The sequence below is a fragment of the Rhinatrema bivittatum genome, chromosome 2 (genome assembly GCF_901001135.1).
Source record: "Rhinatrema bivittatum chromosome 2, aRhiBiv1.1, whole genome shotgun sequence".
Classification (NCBI taxonomy): domain Eukaryota; kingdom Metazoa; phylum Chordata; class Amphibia; order Gymnophiona; family Rhinatrematidae; genus Rhinatrema; species Rhinatrema bivittatum.
This window is the reverse complement of record NC_042616.1, coordinates 70,036,731-70,053,803: the sequence shown is the minus strand read 5'-3', so window position 1 is coordinate 70,053,803 and position 17,073 is coordinate 70,036,731. Positions and strand designations below refer to the sequence as shown.

General features: G+C 42.8%; 1 protein-coding gene across 11 annotated transcripts in view; it reads left to right on the top strand.

Annotated features, from left to right (window-relative positions):
• The window catches only part of OBSCN (obscurin, cytoskeletal calmodulin and titin-interacting RhoGEF), a 745,212-nt gene that overhangs the window by 365,275 nt on the left and 362,864 nt on the right, over nt 1–17,073 (top strand). For all 11 annotated transcript variants that reach the window (XM_029588301.1, XM_029588307.1, XM_029588308.1 and 8 more), the window contains 5 exons: nt 5,866–6,135; nt 6,978–7,247; nt 7,799–8,065; nt 13,171–13,437; nt 14,545–14,817. In XM_029588301.1, the coding sequence (XP_029444161.1) occupies nt 5,866–6,135; nt 6,978–7,247; nt 7,799–8,065; nt 13,171–13,437; nt 14,545–14,817 (1,347 nt within the window). The remainder of the gene's footprint in view (nt 1–5,865; nt 6,136–6,977; nt 7,248–7,798; nt 8,066–13,170; nt 13,438–14,544; nt 14,818–17,073) is intronic.

Genomic DNA, 17,073 nt, shown 5'->3' with positions numbered 1-17,073 from the left:
TTAACAGGGAAATTATATCCTCTGTACTAAGCCTTCTAAACTGTGAAAAACCAACTATAGGAAGGAACCACTCTCTCCTCCTCTTCTCCCTCCCTATCAGTTCCTTCATAGAAAAATTGGGCCAGAGCGTCAACATTAATCTCAAACATAGGAGTATGTAGGGGGAAACATATTTGTTTTTTGGTTCATTTCTGGGAGGTTTTTTCCTCACAAATTTCAGTTCGTGGATTGTTTGGTTCATTTCATTCGTGTGAACAAAAAGAATCAAACATTAAAAAATAAGGCCAAAAAAACAAAAATGGGGCTTCCCACCCTCCAGGCAAAATGCTAGGGTCAGGATCCCCCTGGGCCCCTCTGTGGATCTGCTGGCAAGACCTAGGCCTAAGCCAAAGCCTTGGCTTTGTGTAAGTCAAGGTCGCAGTAGATCACTGAAACCTCGGTCTCAGCCTAACAAAGGCCAGAGCTTTGACCATGGCTGGAGCCTGGACCCAGGCTCAATGCCGCAGCCTGGCTCAGAGGCCAGGTCCTGATGCTGGCACCTTGATCCAGACCTAGGCCCGACACTGGGCATGACCTGGAGGCCAGGACCCAACACCTGGGAGTCAGCCTAGGCTGGAGCCCAGGTCCAGGCCCAACACCACAGCCTGATCCGGAGGCAGAATCCTGATGCTGGAGCCTCAACCTGGACCTAGGTCTGAAGCTGGAGTCCGGGCTCAGGCCCAACACCATGGCCTGCCTCAGAGGCTTGATGCGGACTCAGGCTTAATACTGGAGCCCATCCTGGAGGCCGGATCCTGACATCAGGATCTCAACCTGGATCTAGGCTTGATGCTGGGACCCTACTTGAAGGCCAGGTCCCATGTCTTGGCCTCAACCTAGGCCAGAACCTGTCATACCCAAACCCGGAGGCCAGGTCCAAACCTAGGCCTCAGCCAGAGCCCAACACCATGGCCCAGCCTGGAGGCTAGGTCCTGATGCTGGGGCCTTGACCTGAACTCAGGCCCAATGCCTGAGCCTCTGCCTAGACCAGGGCCAGGGCCCAGACCCAATGCTGCAGCCCTGCCTGGAGGCTGAGTTCTGATGCCATGGCCTTGGCCTGGACCCATGCCTGATGCCGGGTCCCGACACCTGGGCCTTGGACTAGGGTAGGCCCAGGCCTGGAACCCATGCCTTGCAGCTCCATGGTTGCCATCTTCTTCATCTTCTTTCTTCTGAAGTCATGCATTGGGATCACATCAGAGTTAATTAACTCTAGTGCATTCACCCCAGTGGATGACATCATTTAGATGTATGGAAATTGTAAGGCAATTGTACTGCAATTTCGTACATTAAAATGGCGCCATCTAATAGGGTGAACTTAATTCTGGTGCGACCCCAGCACATGGCATGAGAATAAAGAAGATGAAGAAGACAGCAACCATGGAGCTACAAGGCCTGAACAGTCATTGGGACCCAACCTCCAGGCCAGGCATTGGGCCTGCGTGTGAGATGGGTTGTGGCATTGAGTTTGGGCCTGGGCCCTGGTCTAGGCCGAGGCCAAGAGTTGGGACCCGGCCTCCAGGCTGGATCCTGGTGTCAGGCCTGTGTTTGGGTTGAGCCCCCGGGTCGAGGCCCTGGCATTGGGATCAGCCTCCAAGCCAGGCTGCAGTTTCGAGCCTGGGTACAGATTGGGCCCTGGCATCTGACCTGGGTCCAAGTCAAGGACACGGTGTCAAGACCCAGCCTCTGGGCCAATCTGCATCATTGGGCCTGGATCCAGGATACAATCTAGGACCTAGTCTCCGGGTCAAGCCATGGCATTGGGACTCGGCCTCTGGACCAGGACCCTGGTATCTTGGTCTGGATTGAGGCTCTGTGTCAGGACCCACTTCTAGGTCAGGCTGCAGCATTGGACCTGGCCCCCTGAGCCAGGCCCCAGCCTGAGGCCTGGGCCAAGGTTTAGGCGTCGGGACCTAGCTTGGCCAACGGATACCCGACAGATCAGGCAAATATCTATTTGGGGGGGTTCAGGTCTTGGCCAAAGCCCTGGCTTCAGCTCAGGCCTAGGCCGAAATCCACGACTTCATGCTCGGGCCTAGGCTGTGGTTCCTGCCTTTGGCCTTGTCTTATGCCCTAGGCAAGGATCCAGCTTCGGGCCTAGGCCAAAGCCGAAGCACTGGTGTCATGCTCCAGCATAGGCTGTGGCTCGTGCTTTCAGCCTCGGACTATGGGCTAGATGAGGCCCTGGCCTCGGGCCTACATCTAGCCCAATATATTCATTTCAAACAAATGTAACAAGTAAGGTTCAGTTCATTTGGGAGACCCCCAATTCATTTCAGGGCCTCCTTGAATCAAATAAATTGCCCTTTTTCGTCGCATTTTTTAAATTGGTTTGAAACAAATTCACATCCCTACTCAAACGAGCCTCCCCCTACACCACGCCAAACAGTCAACATCTTCTTACTAATCTTAAAGATCTCATGTGACCCATGACCCGGTTAATGGATCTTCTAATCTTTGCACATAATAAACCTTTTTTACTGTTTGATGTTGCACTGCATAGAGAGTCTGGCTTCTTGTGGTTTCCAGTTCAGTTTTTATCTGCGTGTTTGTATTTCTACTTTATGGTTGTTATATTCTGTATTTGGTGAGGGTCTCTTTATGTTCCGCATGTGTGACTGAGGTGAGGTATTTTTCTAATAGGAAGTGTATTAGTGTATTCGGGCTTTCAGAGGGTCAAGCCCACATCCAACACACATTATAATAGACCTAATACCATATGCATTCCAAATGTCTTTTTTTGCAGGGATTTCTAGTTGGCATTACAGCAGTGCATGCAAATATAATATAAGTGATATTTTTACCTCAGAATACCGTACTTTGATATTTTTCATTTATAATATAAATGCATAACTCTTTAACTGTGTGTGTGGAATGGAGTGGGGGCCATTGTACAAGGCTATAAGGTTCACCTAGGGCACCTAATACCCTTGCATCAGCCATGAGTTCAAGCAGGGGGAGAATGGTGTCAGTTTTTAAAGTTTGTATTACTGAAGGGAGCTGGGTGTTTTTTTTTTTGTGAGCCTGGGACAGAGAATGAATGAATGGGGGGGGAAGCAGCACAGTAATTGTTCACACAGGGCAGCAAAAAAGCTAGCACCAGCCCTTTTGGTGAGGCCTCACCTAAGAACATAAGACTTGCCATACTGGGTCAGACCAAAGGTCCATCAACTCCAGTATCCTGTTTCCAACAGTGGCCAAGCCATGTCAAAAGTACTTGGCAGGATCCCAAGGGGTAGAAAGATTTTAAGTTGCTTATCCCAAGAATAAGCAGTGGATTTCTGCAACTCTGCTTTAATAATAGTTAATGGACTTTTCCTCCAGGAACTTGTCCAAACCTTTTCTAAATGCAGCTGCAAAAATAGTTTTCACCACATCCTATGGCAATGAATTACAGATTATGCACTGAGTAAAAAAAATATGATCAGTTCTGGAGTCTGTATCTCAAAAAGATAGAGACAGGATGGAGGCAGTCCAGAGAAGGGTGACCAAAATGGTGTGGGAGTCAGTATCGGAAGACTTATGAGGAGAGACTGAAGGATCTAAATATGTATACCCTGGAAGAGAAGAGGTGCAGGGGAGATATGATATAGATCTTCAATCATACCTGAAAGGTTTTAATGTATGAACTTCAAACATTTTCTGTTGGAAAGGAAACACAGGAACTAGGGGTCATGAAATGAAATGTCAGGGGGATGATTCATAACCATTGTTGAGAAAGATTTCTTAATGAAGAGGGTGATGGATGCCTGGAATGCCCTTCCAGAGGAGATGGTAAAGACGAAACAGTCAAATAATTCAAAGGGGCATGGGATAAACACTGTAAATCCCTTAAAGACTAGAGAATGGAAATCAAGAAAAGGGTGCATGGGGGTAACTTGCTGGTGTGGTCGTTACTACCCATAACTAATAAGCCTTGATGCTTTTGCTCTCCACTTCAACAGCAGGGGGAAAAGGGGAACTGAATTTAGACAACAATCAATGACTTTTATGATCAGGGGAACTGATAAGCATGGGGGTAACCTGCACAAAGCAGCAGTTACTACTCTGGGATTACTACTCTTAACCAATAAGCCTTGATGTTTTTGATGCAACTGTATCATCACTCACTGCTTTGATGGCGGAGGCGGGGGGAAAGAATTGGATTCAGACGACAACCAACACAGGCCCTGAATTTTACGATCCGGGGTACTGATACGCAGACATAAGGGAAAAAGCACAGGACTGCTTCTTCGGCCAATCCCATAAGCAAAGTACGTTAAGCAGCAATTTCTGAATTTTAATGAGTGACGAGAAGGCGATGTTACTAGCAGTACATTTTTTATGGCTTGGGGATAACTGCAGAGAGAGGCATTTGCTACCTTAAGAGAAACATGTAGGTAACCTGCATGGCACAGCAGATACTACCAGTCAGACTGGATAGACCATTTGGTCCTTTTCTTCTGTAATTACTATGTTATTATGGTTTATTGTCAGAACCTATAAAATAAATTCATGGTGCCTACACTAGGGATTATATGTGTTCATGAAAATGATATATCTCACCCTTGGAGTGATGCTAGTATTGTTAGGAATCTAGATAATTACAGTGATTTGTGGTTAGACTGGAGAGGGAAGAGATGCTGGCTATGAACTAGGTAGAGACTATATATGCTTTTCTGCCCAGGATGGTGGAGTACAGTTAAGGAAGACATTGGAAACTGTACTAGATAAGGAGCAATATTTTAGAAGCCATCACTGGCATCTGGAATATGTCCTTACAATATGGATGGAGATAGGCAGAATAGATGAGTTAATTGGCCTTTTTCTGCCATTATCTATCTGTCTATCTACTATTCATATATAATATGCTTGGGCTTCTGAGAGTGGTACCTGTCTGTCATGATCTGCGGTGTGCGCATGTGCATGTCCACTGAGATGTGTGCCTGGGTGAGTCCAAAGGGCTCATAGGTTGTAAGAAGACCCCATGACCTGGAAGGAGACGTGGACAGCGCAAACTGGAGTGAGGCCAGGCGCAGTCAGGGAACGTTTCACTGGCTGACAGATAGTGTTACTATAATGCATTTTTTCTTCGCTTGGTATCCCTCAGACCTGCCTGTACTTTTTAAGTGGGGCTGAGGGATGTGGAAGCCAAAGAAGGTGCGACAGTCACTCTACCCTGTGGATTGACCAAGGCCACTGGTACAATAGAGTGGAGGAAGGGGCACAAGGCACCAAAACCAACGACAAGTATACAATGAGGCAGGAGGATACCATTAATGAGCTCATAATTTAGGAAATTGATGCGAAGGATGCTGAGATTACACTTGTGTGCGGGGGGCTTGACAGTAAAGGGTAAAATAACAGTGCATGCATTAATGCATAAATGCTGGATTTTTCAGATTAGATCAGATATATTTCATATCTTTCTTGACTCCATTAAATTGCCTTAATAGTATAACTGATTGTTTATGTATAGATTCTTCTTATCTATCCGTGTTCAGTTCTGCTCACAGGAATCATCCTTCATGATCTTTCATAACCATTGTCAAAATGTATACTGATGTTCTCATCTGGCATCCTACAGCTCTCTAATAATCTACAAGATTTTATCTTACATTTTCATGTTTTAATAAACAAATTTATTATTCTGTTCCTCACTACCTGTCCTTCAAGGGCACATTTTGTAATCGGTTGTCCTTAACTCGTTTCTTTGAGCAGGAGATCAGTGAGATGCTATTCAGTATGTGTAACTGACAAGGTAAACCAGAAATTGACAGGAGAGGAGAAAGAAGAGATTCACTGACTTGTGGCTTTGTCATTTTCTGTTCGTTCTCCTTTTCCCAGAGCTGCCTCCATATTTCAAAATAGAACTGAAGAATGAGGAAGCCACAGAAGGTGATACAGCCACCCTGTGCTGCGAGCTGACCAAGGCCACTGCTGCACCAGTGGAGTGGAGAAAGGGACCCAGGGCACTCAAACCAAGTGACAAATATAAAATGAGGCAAGAAGGTGCCGTCGCTGAGCTGGTAATCTGTGACCTTGATGTGAAGGACGCTGGAGATTACACTTGTGTGTGTGGGGACCAGAAGACCACAGGGGCTCTGGCAGTGAATGGTAAAAATATATGCTTAAAATTAATTTATTTTCTGCCATTTCCTTTGTGCAGCAGAACAGTGTTATTTGCTGTGTTTCATACTTCTAACTATACATATTAATCTTTTACGAATGCCTTCCTCATGGCTCTCCACTGCTGACTCTTGTTCCTTTAGAATACCTTTTGACAAAAGGCACATCTATTTATTTATTTGTTTATTTATTTATTTTGTACATTTATAACCTGCACTAATCCCATGCTTCAAAGCAAGATACAGCATAAGGGACGTAAAAAGGTTTTTAAAACAGAAATAAAAAAACAAGATGCACGCAAACAACGAACTGAGTTATCCCATAAATTTCACAACTATGATCCTAAGTGTACCCACCACCCCCTCCCCTCGAGACATCACTCTAGTGCTTAAGTCTCGCTTGTATGCTAGCTGTCAAAAGCAAGGTAGGTTTTACGATACTTCCATAAAGTCTGGACAGTTACTTTTGCATAATTGTTCTGGAAGTGTGTTCCTAAAGATTGACCCATCAAAAAAGAATGTTTTGTCTCAGGCGGAACCTTGAGGAGACCTGCTTGTGAGGATCTCAATGCATGCAAAGGATTGTATTTACGAAGCACTGAGCAAATCCATGGGCATGGGCATAGCTACTTAATCCTCCATTCTGTCCGAAGCCAATGAAGATTTGACTGAGAGATGAAGCTTGCTTCTTTGATTAATGTTTTCAACTAATACCCCTTATTTACCTTCCCACCCTCACCGGTCTCCACTGTTCATTGTTTAAAAAAAAATAACTTACAGTTCTGGATTGTGGATTTTTAGTATGTTTTATGCCCATTTTGATTTCCCTAGAGCTTGCTCCGCGATTCAAAGAAGAATTGAAAAACGAGGAAGCCACAGAAGGTGGAACAGCCACTCTGCACTGTGAACTGACCAAGGCCGTCGCTGCTACCGTGGTGTGGAAGAAGGGGCATAGGACACTGAACCCAAGCAGCAAATATAAAATGAGGCAGGAGGGTGCCATTGCTGAGCTGGAAATCAAGGATTTGGACGAGAAGGATGCAGGAGATTATACTTGCGAGTGTGGGGAGCAGCGGACAACAGCAGCCTTGACAGTGAATGGTATAAATAAGAGTTTATTAAATTTGCTATTATTCTTCTCAATTGCCCGTATCGATGTAGGCAAAATAATAATAATAATAATAACATCTCAGGTCCAGGTATTCGTACAGGGGCACGATTTGTTAGATCACGATCACAGATCACATTAACTACGAGCTCGATTAAATTGAGGTAAAATCGCTAAATAAGGGACTTTGCCATTCTTATCTTGTTTCCCTGACTTTAACCCCCTCTTTAGGTCACTCCCAGAGTGCAGTGGCATGCAACAATCCCCAGGCCCGATCTAGATATCGCACGCGTGCGATCCCTTTAGAAAATGACCCCCTAGGTGTGATAACAAAATAAATGGTTTCTTTCTTTCCTTTAACTCAAATGCAATACAGGTGGAAGATTTTGATTTTCACCACTTTCAGCTTATGATCGTGCCATGGCCTTCATCTTAGTAGATTTTTTAGGGCAGTGAGTTTTTACCTTTAACCCTGACTCAGAAAATGTTTCCCGGTATTTTGAACAAGAAGGCACTAAACTCTGTCATCGTTTATTTTCCAAAGCACTGCCTGTTGTGTTCAGACAACCTCTTCAGAATAAGGAAGTTCAGGAAGAAGGCAGAGTCACCTTCTGCTGTGAGGTTTCTAAGCCAAATGCACCGGTGGAGTGGAGGAAAGGAAGCCTGAGGCTGCAGTCTGGCATCAAGTATGAGATGAAGCAGAAGGAGTGCACTGTGGAACTTACCATACATGACCTAAAACTAGAGGATGCGGGGGAATACAGCTGCAATTCTGGGGACCAGGAAACCAGGGCTTCCTTAACAGTGAAAGGTAGGCAAAAGAAAGCCCCATGAATGGAACTTAAAAAGGTATGAGGTCTAATCATGATAATTATAAACTACAAGTGGTTAGTAGGGATTTACAGGTAAAATGTTTTCAGGGGTTGTTGTTTTTTTTTGTTTTTCTTTTGGCCTGTTTGTTTTGCACAAATTTCATTTCAGGGGGCTTTTTTTTATTAATTTTTTCGGGCTATTCATTTTGGCAAATAGCATGCACTGTCATTTGGAGGCATTATGCATTTTTTTCAGGGAAAACAAACAAATGAAAATGGACTGTTTCAGTTCAGATTCCCCATTTGTTTTACATGAATGCATATCTATAGAGGTTAGTAAATGAGGCTTTCAAAAATCTATTGGGTTACAATAACCACTTCTAGAGCTATTCCTAGAGCACTTTAGTAGTAATTCTTATGTATCTTTAATAGTAAAATCTAAGTCAAGTAATAGGATTAGAGGGACCAGGTTGGTGACAGGGCAGTTTTAATGGCTGTTGATACCAAGAAAAAGAGTTAAGAGTGCCCTGTCCCTGAAACAACTAAGGGGGTAGATGTTCTAAATTGCAATAATTGTGGTACATTACCATGAATGGCTTTCCTAAATTATCTTGTGAAAAAACAGCCAGTATTGTACTATGTCTGAAACTAATGATATGTATAAGCATTACACACAGTATTTATACTGTGTTACCATGCAGTTTCATAATTAGGCATGTCTGAGCACTATAGTGTCCCCAGCCCCAGTCAGCCTAACAAGTAGCAGCCAGGTTTGGGGAATTAAACCTATGTCTATTGTCTCCTGCATGATAGCATGTAGCACTGCCACTGACCACCAGGCCAGCCCCAATCATTTAGTAGAACCGCATTGCTTTTTATTTGATGTATTTATTTATTTGTTGAGTTTTATATACCGTCATTCGGTAGAGCCAACCTAACAGTTTACAAAAATTTAAATGTTTTTTTCTTAACAATTGTGCAATAAGTATAATAATGTGTATATTAAACAAATGTTAAACATTACAAGTCCAGAAAGAATCATTAAGTGGGAGGAGGAGGAGGATTTGAAAGTTCTGGTTGGAGAGAAGTTATTATGATGTTATTATGAAGTTATTATGATGATTCATTTTGCAGAATGTGGTGACTAGACTCATCATTAAGAATAATCCTAGAGAGTCGATTTTGTCTGCTCTTCATGACCTGCATGGGTTCCTTTAGTCATCATGTTCAATTGAGGGGCTTTAGTGTTTTACATAGAAAGTTCTAGAGTACCTGGGGAACAAGTTGGTGTCTTATGTCTCTACCTGCCATTTAAGGGCTGCCAATAAAACTGGCTAAGCAAAATGACCTGGAGCATCCATCAGAACTGTCATCTGGATTCTTGCCTATGAAACATGTTTCCAGTCTATTTAAGCTGGAGCCCCTTAATGATCGCCTTCCATAATAACCTTAACACTTTTCCTTGATGACTAAGTTCAATATACACTTAAATTTTGAAGAATATGTCTGAGTAAGATAACCAAGAATACCCAGACTCCTCTGCTGTACTAGCCTGTCAGAGGTGAATGAACTTTGAGAGACTTTCTGACTATCACAGATTCAAAGGATGCAGAAGAGTTGGGAAACTGGTAAATCCTGCAAAGCTTATAATTACAGGCCAGGAAGGCATCAATGACTTGCAGAGAATCTCTGAGACAGATTTGCTGGCAACAAAAGGAGAGAGGCCTATTTTAATGGCCACATTTACTTCACAATGTAGGGATACTCGTTCTGCAGGGAAATCAGGATGCAAGCCTTTATCTTGCAAATGCTGGTTTCAATGACCTGAAACCAATTTGAATGAATCCTGGTGCCAAGCTCTATTCAAGACCCAGACTGGGAGGTGTTTACAATAAACAAAGAAGAACAACAGAAGACAAGAAGAGAATACTTGCATCAAAGCCAGTATGATACAGGAACTTGTTTACATTGGGAGGAGGAACAGGGTTAGAAGAATTCTTAGTTGAGGGAGGTCCTCACAAGCATTTCCTATACAGGATAGATTGTCATGACAACCGTATCATGTGTTTGTGGGCGGTTACACTTTTCTGGAAGCTTCGGGAAGGTTGTATTTAATTATATAAGTCAAAGCATGGCAGAGATTCAGGGAGATGCTACTTATTACAGATAGAGGGCAGATTGCATCTCACAAGAACACTTGTCTTTGTCTGTCTTTTGAAAAAGCCAAAATAAACTAAATTTTAAAACCTCTTGCTGAATTGCAGTGTTCTTGTGCCCTAAGCTATGAGTCCCAAAATTAGACAATTTTCATTATGGAAGATTCCATTGCTTTCTTTTCCTTTCTGTTCAATCGTCCAACCAACCTTTTGTTATATTTTAGATTTTTGCACACCATCTTGAACCCTCACCAAAAGTGGTAGATAGAAATTATTTGAAATAAATTAAATTACTTACCATGGGAGCAATCTGTTACCGCAGGTTACAGCAAACCCCATGGGTAATTTTAGCCTTCAGGGTTTGCCACAATAATGGAAGAAAAACTATGCAGGTAGTTTTGCTTTCACAATTGCCTAAAGGAAATTTGCCCATAGAGATTTGCACCTGCTTTCTCTGCTGTATTTTTTCTGTCAGAAACAGACATGCGTAGTTGTATATAATCAAAACTATGTGGGCCGGATTTTCAAAAGGTTATGTGCCAGGCCTATTTTCAAAAGGCCCAGCGATGCGCATAAAGCCCCGGGACACGTGTAAGTCCCAAGGTTTTACAAAAGGGGCGGGGGCATGACCAGAGGCTGAAATAAGTTTCAAAACAAAATAAAGAAAGCAAAAAAGGTAGGGGGGAAAGGGCAGGGGAGGTAGTGGAAGGGAAGGGATGGGAAGGAGAGGTGGGGGGGGTAGGGAAGTTCCCTCCAAGGCCGCTCCTATTTCGGCACCTTGCGCGCACGGAGCCCTATCGGAGCAGCCTGGGAGGGAACAGGGAGGGCAGCAGGGCTCGGATAGGGCTCCGCGTGCGCAAGGTGCACAATTGTGCACCCCCTTGCACGCGCCGACCCTGGATTTTATAACATGCGCCTGAGCGCGCATGTTATAAAATTGAGTATGCATGAGCACGCGCTGGGTAGCACGCGCGCACGTATGTTTTAAAATCCGGCCCTGTGTGTAGTTTCAATCTCCGCCCTCTTTCTGCCTTCAGGACTACTTCTTCAGTGCATGGGTAAAAGCAGCAACACATATAACTAGTAACTAGTTATTGTTAAATACAAATGTTTTTGTTACATTGTACTCTCAGTTTCAACCAGTTTTTGTTAAATGTAAAATAGTACGACCCTTGTCAATCTATTCCAATTGTTGTCATGTGAACCGATATGATGTACGCCAACGAATGTCGGTATATAAAAGCAAACAAATAATAAATATATGTAACCCCCTCCCGGACAGGACACATAAAATGTGAGAGGCTGAGTGAGCCAAGTGCCTGTCTCTCGGGAATGGTTCAATGAGAGGGTGGGCCAAGCAACTAGTGTGGTGGACCTGGGCCCAGAGGCAGGGAGGGGGGCAACAGCTTTGAACTGGTTAGAGATCTCAAGCTTAGGAAAATCCCCTCTATGATCTTCTCTGGTTGCTATTTCCCTTACTCAAAGAACACTGCACCAGAAAGATGGAGCTTATTCTACAAACGTATTCAATCAATAAACATTTATTTTTCTGGTGGTACCGGTCATTAGAATGAATAGCAGTAGAGTAAAAGATAACACTGATTAGCTCAGGGTACATTCGCTTGCTCAGCTAAGCTGAGGAGGTTTCCAAAAATTGTAGAAAATGTAAAAAGTACTGAGTCACAACACACTACGTACACCTTCCACCATACTTGTCACCATTCCTTACCCTCCATTAGCTCACCAGCACTCTTGGTGAATACAGCTTCCGTTCCTTTCTTTCAGTGCCTTTCTTCCTCTCAGAGACTCTTTGTATCTAAGTTCTGGATCCATAAATACCACTTGTAAAATCCTCAATACTCACTATTGGATTCTTTGTAGCTTAGTGGATTCTGCTCTACATCTGAATCCATGTCTCCATAGCTCTCATCAAGCAGATAGGCATCTTCCCTGGTGTCACCCAACTCCCACTCTTCTGAGGATCTCCAACTTCCACTGAAAAACCTGCACTTGCAGGGCCTCCCAATCTCTTAACTTCTTGAGACTCCCGAACCAGTCCCCTTGATTCCTTATCTGTTTTCCCTTGAAGAGAAACATCTTCTGCCTTGGGCTTTTCCCCCTTAGGAAGAAAGACCTTGCAGGGCCCTCTGAAATGAGAGGCCACCTCAGGCAGAACCCGCTCCCTGGATGGGTTCTCTCCAATTGTCTACTAATCCATCTTGAACTCCTCCTGCTAAATCCTCCACCACCCCTTTTATACTGAGTGAAACATTCCCTCTACAGGACCTTGATTTCCATCATCATAAAGCAAACCTTTCCTATATGGATCATCTACCCTCCCAATTGATAAAGTGCAAATGCATCAACTAACTTCACCAAAACCCTGCTATCTAGTGGCCATTTCATAATACTACACCTTTCACATACACTTAACAGGATTAGACAGTTTCTGCTGTCTTCTAGTATTTCCACACTTTTCATGAGTTGCCATACAGTGAATCTACTTCAAAATGTGGCCAGGTAGCCTCCCCAACCCAGAATACTCTCCAGGGTTTCGTTTGTGATGGAAAATGGCCCCTTATTGGGAGACACATGTACATTAACCCGCAGACAGGTTGGTCAATAATCAAAGTTCTGATTTCCATGGCTAAAATGTTATATTTTACCTGTGGAAACAGCTTTCATTATTACCCTCCCCGTGATCATTTTTTTAAATTTTCTGTTTGATTTTATGATGGCTAGCAAGTGCTTTTACATACCCATGGGCCTGACATCATAGTCTCGTCAACCAATCACATTGCAACTTTTAGTTATCACTTATCAGCACGTATACACTGTGAAATGTATTACAGTGAAAGAATATATTGCAGCTTTTAGTATTCAGATATGTATTATAATATTTTTTATTCCTGTTGGTTGAGTACCCGTTCATATGATTCTCCCATTAGCTATTCCAGTTTTAGTCAAAAAGCAACTAAAGGATGTGGAAGTGGAAGAAGGAGAAACAGTTAAACTTTGTTGTGAGCTTACAAAGTCCAATGCCTCTGTGGAATGGCGGAAAGGCTCAGTGGTGCTCTACCCATGTGCTAAATATGAAATTAAGATGCAAGGATCGGTTGCGGAACTTGTGATCCCTAATGCCAAACCAGAAGATTCGGCTGAGTATACCTGTGATACTGGAGACCAGCAGACTACGGCAAAGCTCAAAGTGAATGGTTAGTGTAATACTCTACTTAAAAACTAATCATGATGTGCAGAATAAAATACATTAAGATGTACATTTCCAATGTGGCAAGGTACTTCATACCTTGAATCCCTTTTCCAGCCTCTGAACAGACTTGTCAGCAATGGTATGACGACAGAGTGTAAGTTGATCTAGGAGGGGTGAACCCACTCCATTGTCTCTGGTATAGCATCTCGTCATGGCCTACTTTACACAAACCACTGTTGACCTCACATCTCTCCCCATTTGTGCTTGTTACTCTATCTCTTTGTGTGTGTGCCGTGCTAATGTTAGTGACAGCAGTCAGGACTTGATACCAGATCTGCTACTTCCTAGCCTTGTGAGTGGTTTGGCAGTGCTCTCCATGAAGTTGTGGTTAATGTGAGGCTACTTTCTGGAACCGGTCTTCCACTTACAGTATGAGCTCAAATGCCATACTTTTCCCACTGCTTCTAATAGTGTTGAGCCATGTAAGTGGCTTGGAAAATATTTAAATGAGGTAGCGTGGTGATTAACATTTTTCCCATTTTCTGGAGCTGACATTACAGCATGAGCATCAAATCTGCCCAATTCCCAGATGGTGATAACACCAGGAGAGCGACTCTGAGTATCAAGAAAGGGATTATGAGGATCATGCAATTGTAATGGAACTGTTAATGTAATGGTCTAAAACGCACAAGTAAAGGTAGTTTATGTGACTTGTGTGAGATACACAGTCATCAAAAGATATAATTAGTATTTTTTTAACCTAAGGAGACAAATAAATGTTTGCCAAAATTGTTTCTAAATCTTTAATCTGGATGACTCAATAGTATGGATTCCTATCCATTATGAACTTCACTGAGCCTATTCTGCATATCAATAAAATCTAAATAATTGCATTAAGGAGTCATATCGATTTCATGTTCTGTGATTAATAATAACAAAATCTAATGAGAGATAACAAATAATAACAATAACAAAATCTAATGAGAGATAACAAATAATAACAAAATCTAATGAGAGAGAGCCCTGACATATATTCATTTTTTTTTTGGGTTCATATGTTTGCCTTCAGTTCATCTGTTAAAGCTTTGCTTTTTCTTCCGTCACTTTGCAGAGCTTGATGTGACAATAGTTAGTGGCCTGAAAGATGCAGAAGTGCTTGCAGGAGAAGATGTTATGTTCAAGTGTACAGTGTCCCACAGAGATGCCAGAGATGTGGAATGGAAGCTTCAGGACATCAGCCTGCAGGCCAATGAAATGAATGAGATCTCCGTTGAAAAGGGCCTTACTCACACGTTGACGTTGAGGCAGGTCACGCAGGATGATTCCGGCATGGTGACCTTCAGGGTTGGACCCTACACATCCACAGCAGAGCTCACAGTGAAAGGTAGGAATCTGTAGTGTAGCAGAGATGTACAAAATAATCCACATAAAGACCTAGATTTATCATTTTGTTATAAATTTCACAAGAATAGCACCTGCAGTAAAAAAAAAAAAGGTGTAGTACCCACAAAGAGAGAGAGAGAGAGAGAGAGAGAGAGACGCTTTAGAAGGCTCTCATATAAATAAACTATTTATACCACTGTAGGAGGAGGGGCAATTAGTAACTCGAAGTGAGGTTCTGGTGGTGATTTGGAGTGAGGTCGAGAGTACATTGTACAGCTATCATCTTTGTGTACCTTTCCTCACTCCAAATCACATCAAATCTTCACTGATGTGTACTGTGCTGTTTGTACCTCTGACAGTGCATGTAAAACTGAACCACCAAAACCTACCCCGAGTTCAGAATGGCTCCTCTCACAGTGATATAAATATCTCTCTCTCTCTCTCTCTCACCTGCCTGAAATGGGATTTGTGATTTTTAGCGAAAATCCCATTTCGGGCATGTCTCACAACATAACACCAGAATAAAAGAAGTAGTTATTTCTGGCATTAAAACCCATGATAACGTGCATCACGCAACGCTAAGCAACCCTCATTTTTAATTTACTCTTCCCTAACTCCATCCAAACTCCTCCCATTTGGGAAAAATTTTAAAATTTGCAAACGCATCTCGCGATGCATTATTTATCATGGGCGTTATGGCATTATCATGGGCATTATGGCGTTTGTGCAGGCATTAGGGCATTAACACCCATGATAAGGCCCTAATGCGATTTGATAAATGACCTTGAAAATTTGAACCAAGTGAATTTTGGAGGTAATTTGAGCCTGTCAAGATTTTGTGGATTCCCCTCTACCGACAGATTCACTGGTAAGAATTTGTCTAAGAATGTCCTGTCAGATCTGGGGGAAATTCAGGCATATGCAGTGACATTTGATAAGTAGTTGGTGATTTATAGAAATTTGCATGCAATCTGCCTGTGGTGAATTTCCACAAAATCAGTGAATTCACTAATTTGGATGCAGATTCAGTGATTTGTGGAAATCCACCTCAAATATTTACAAAAATGTTTAGCTTGCTAATTCCCATACTGTTTTACCTCAACCTCATTTCTTCACATAGGGATTCTCTGTGTTTATCCTCTGTTCTTTCTTGAATTTCATTACTGTTTTTATCTCCATTACCTCCACTGAGAGATTGTTTCATGTATCCCCTTTCTGTGAAGAAATATTTTCTGATATTGTTTCTTAGCATACTCCCTTGGATCCCTATACTGTAATCTCCTTGTTCTAGAATATTCTTTTCTCTGAAAACATAAGATATGCCATACTGGGTCAGATCAAGGGTCCATCAAGCCTAGCATCCTTTTTCTAACAGTGGTCAATCCAAGTCACAAGTACCTGGCAAGTACCCAAACATTAGATAAATCACAAGCTACTATTGCTTATTCATTAATAGCAGTTTATGGATTTTTCCTCTAGGAACTTATCCAAACCCTTTTTAAACCCAGTTACACTGACTGCTGTAACCACATCCTCTGGCAATGAATTCCAGAACGTAACTGTGCACTGAGTGAAAAATAATTTTCTTTGACTTGTTTTAAATGAGCTACTTGCTATCTTCATGGAGTGCCTCCTAGTCCTTCTATTATCTGAGAGAGTAAATGACCGATTTACATTAACCTGTTCAAGTCCTTTCATGATTTTGTAGACCTCTATCATATCTCCCCTCAGTTGTCTCTTGTCTAAACTGAACAGCCCTAACTTCTTTAGCCTTTCCTCATAGAGGAGCCGTTCCATGCCCCTTATCATTTTGGTCTCCTTTCTCTGCACTTTCTCCAGTGCAGTGGTGTAGATCTTGCACCATTTAGGTATCCTTTCTCTAGACCACATCCACACTGACTATATCCTTCCTGAGGTATGGCCTTCAGAAATGGATGCAAGATTCGAGGGGCTGAATTCCAATAATCAATTAATCAGAGATATGGATTCTTGTCTACTTTGGCCTCCTCTTCCTGTAAGTCTGAGCACCAGAGGAAGCAAAAGGATGCACCGAATTACATGATCCTCTTGCGTTGTTACCCATAGTGACTTAGGAGAAGCAAAAGCTGATAAAGGTTTAGGTTGGGATTGTGGACCTTTGGACCGGCCAAACCCTGTGGGAGAGGGTGGAATATACCCACAATGATGGAACAGCCGGCAGGCGGCACTGAGGAGAGAGACTTGAGGATGTCTTCACCGCTGGAAGTCCGAGGTTCCC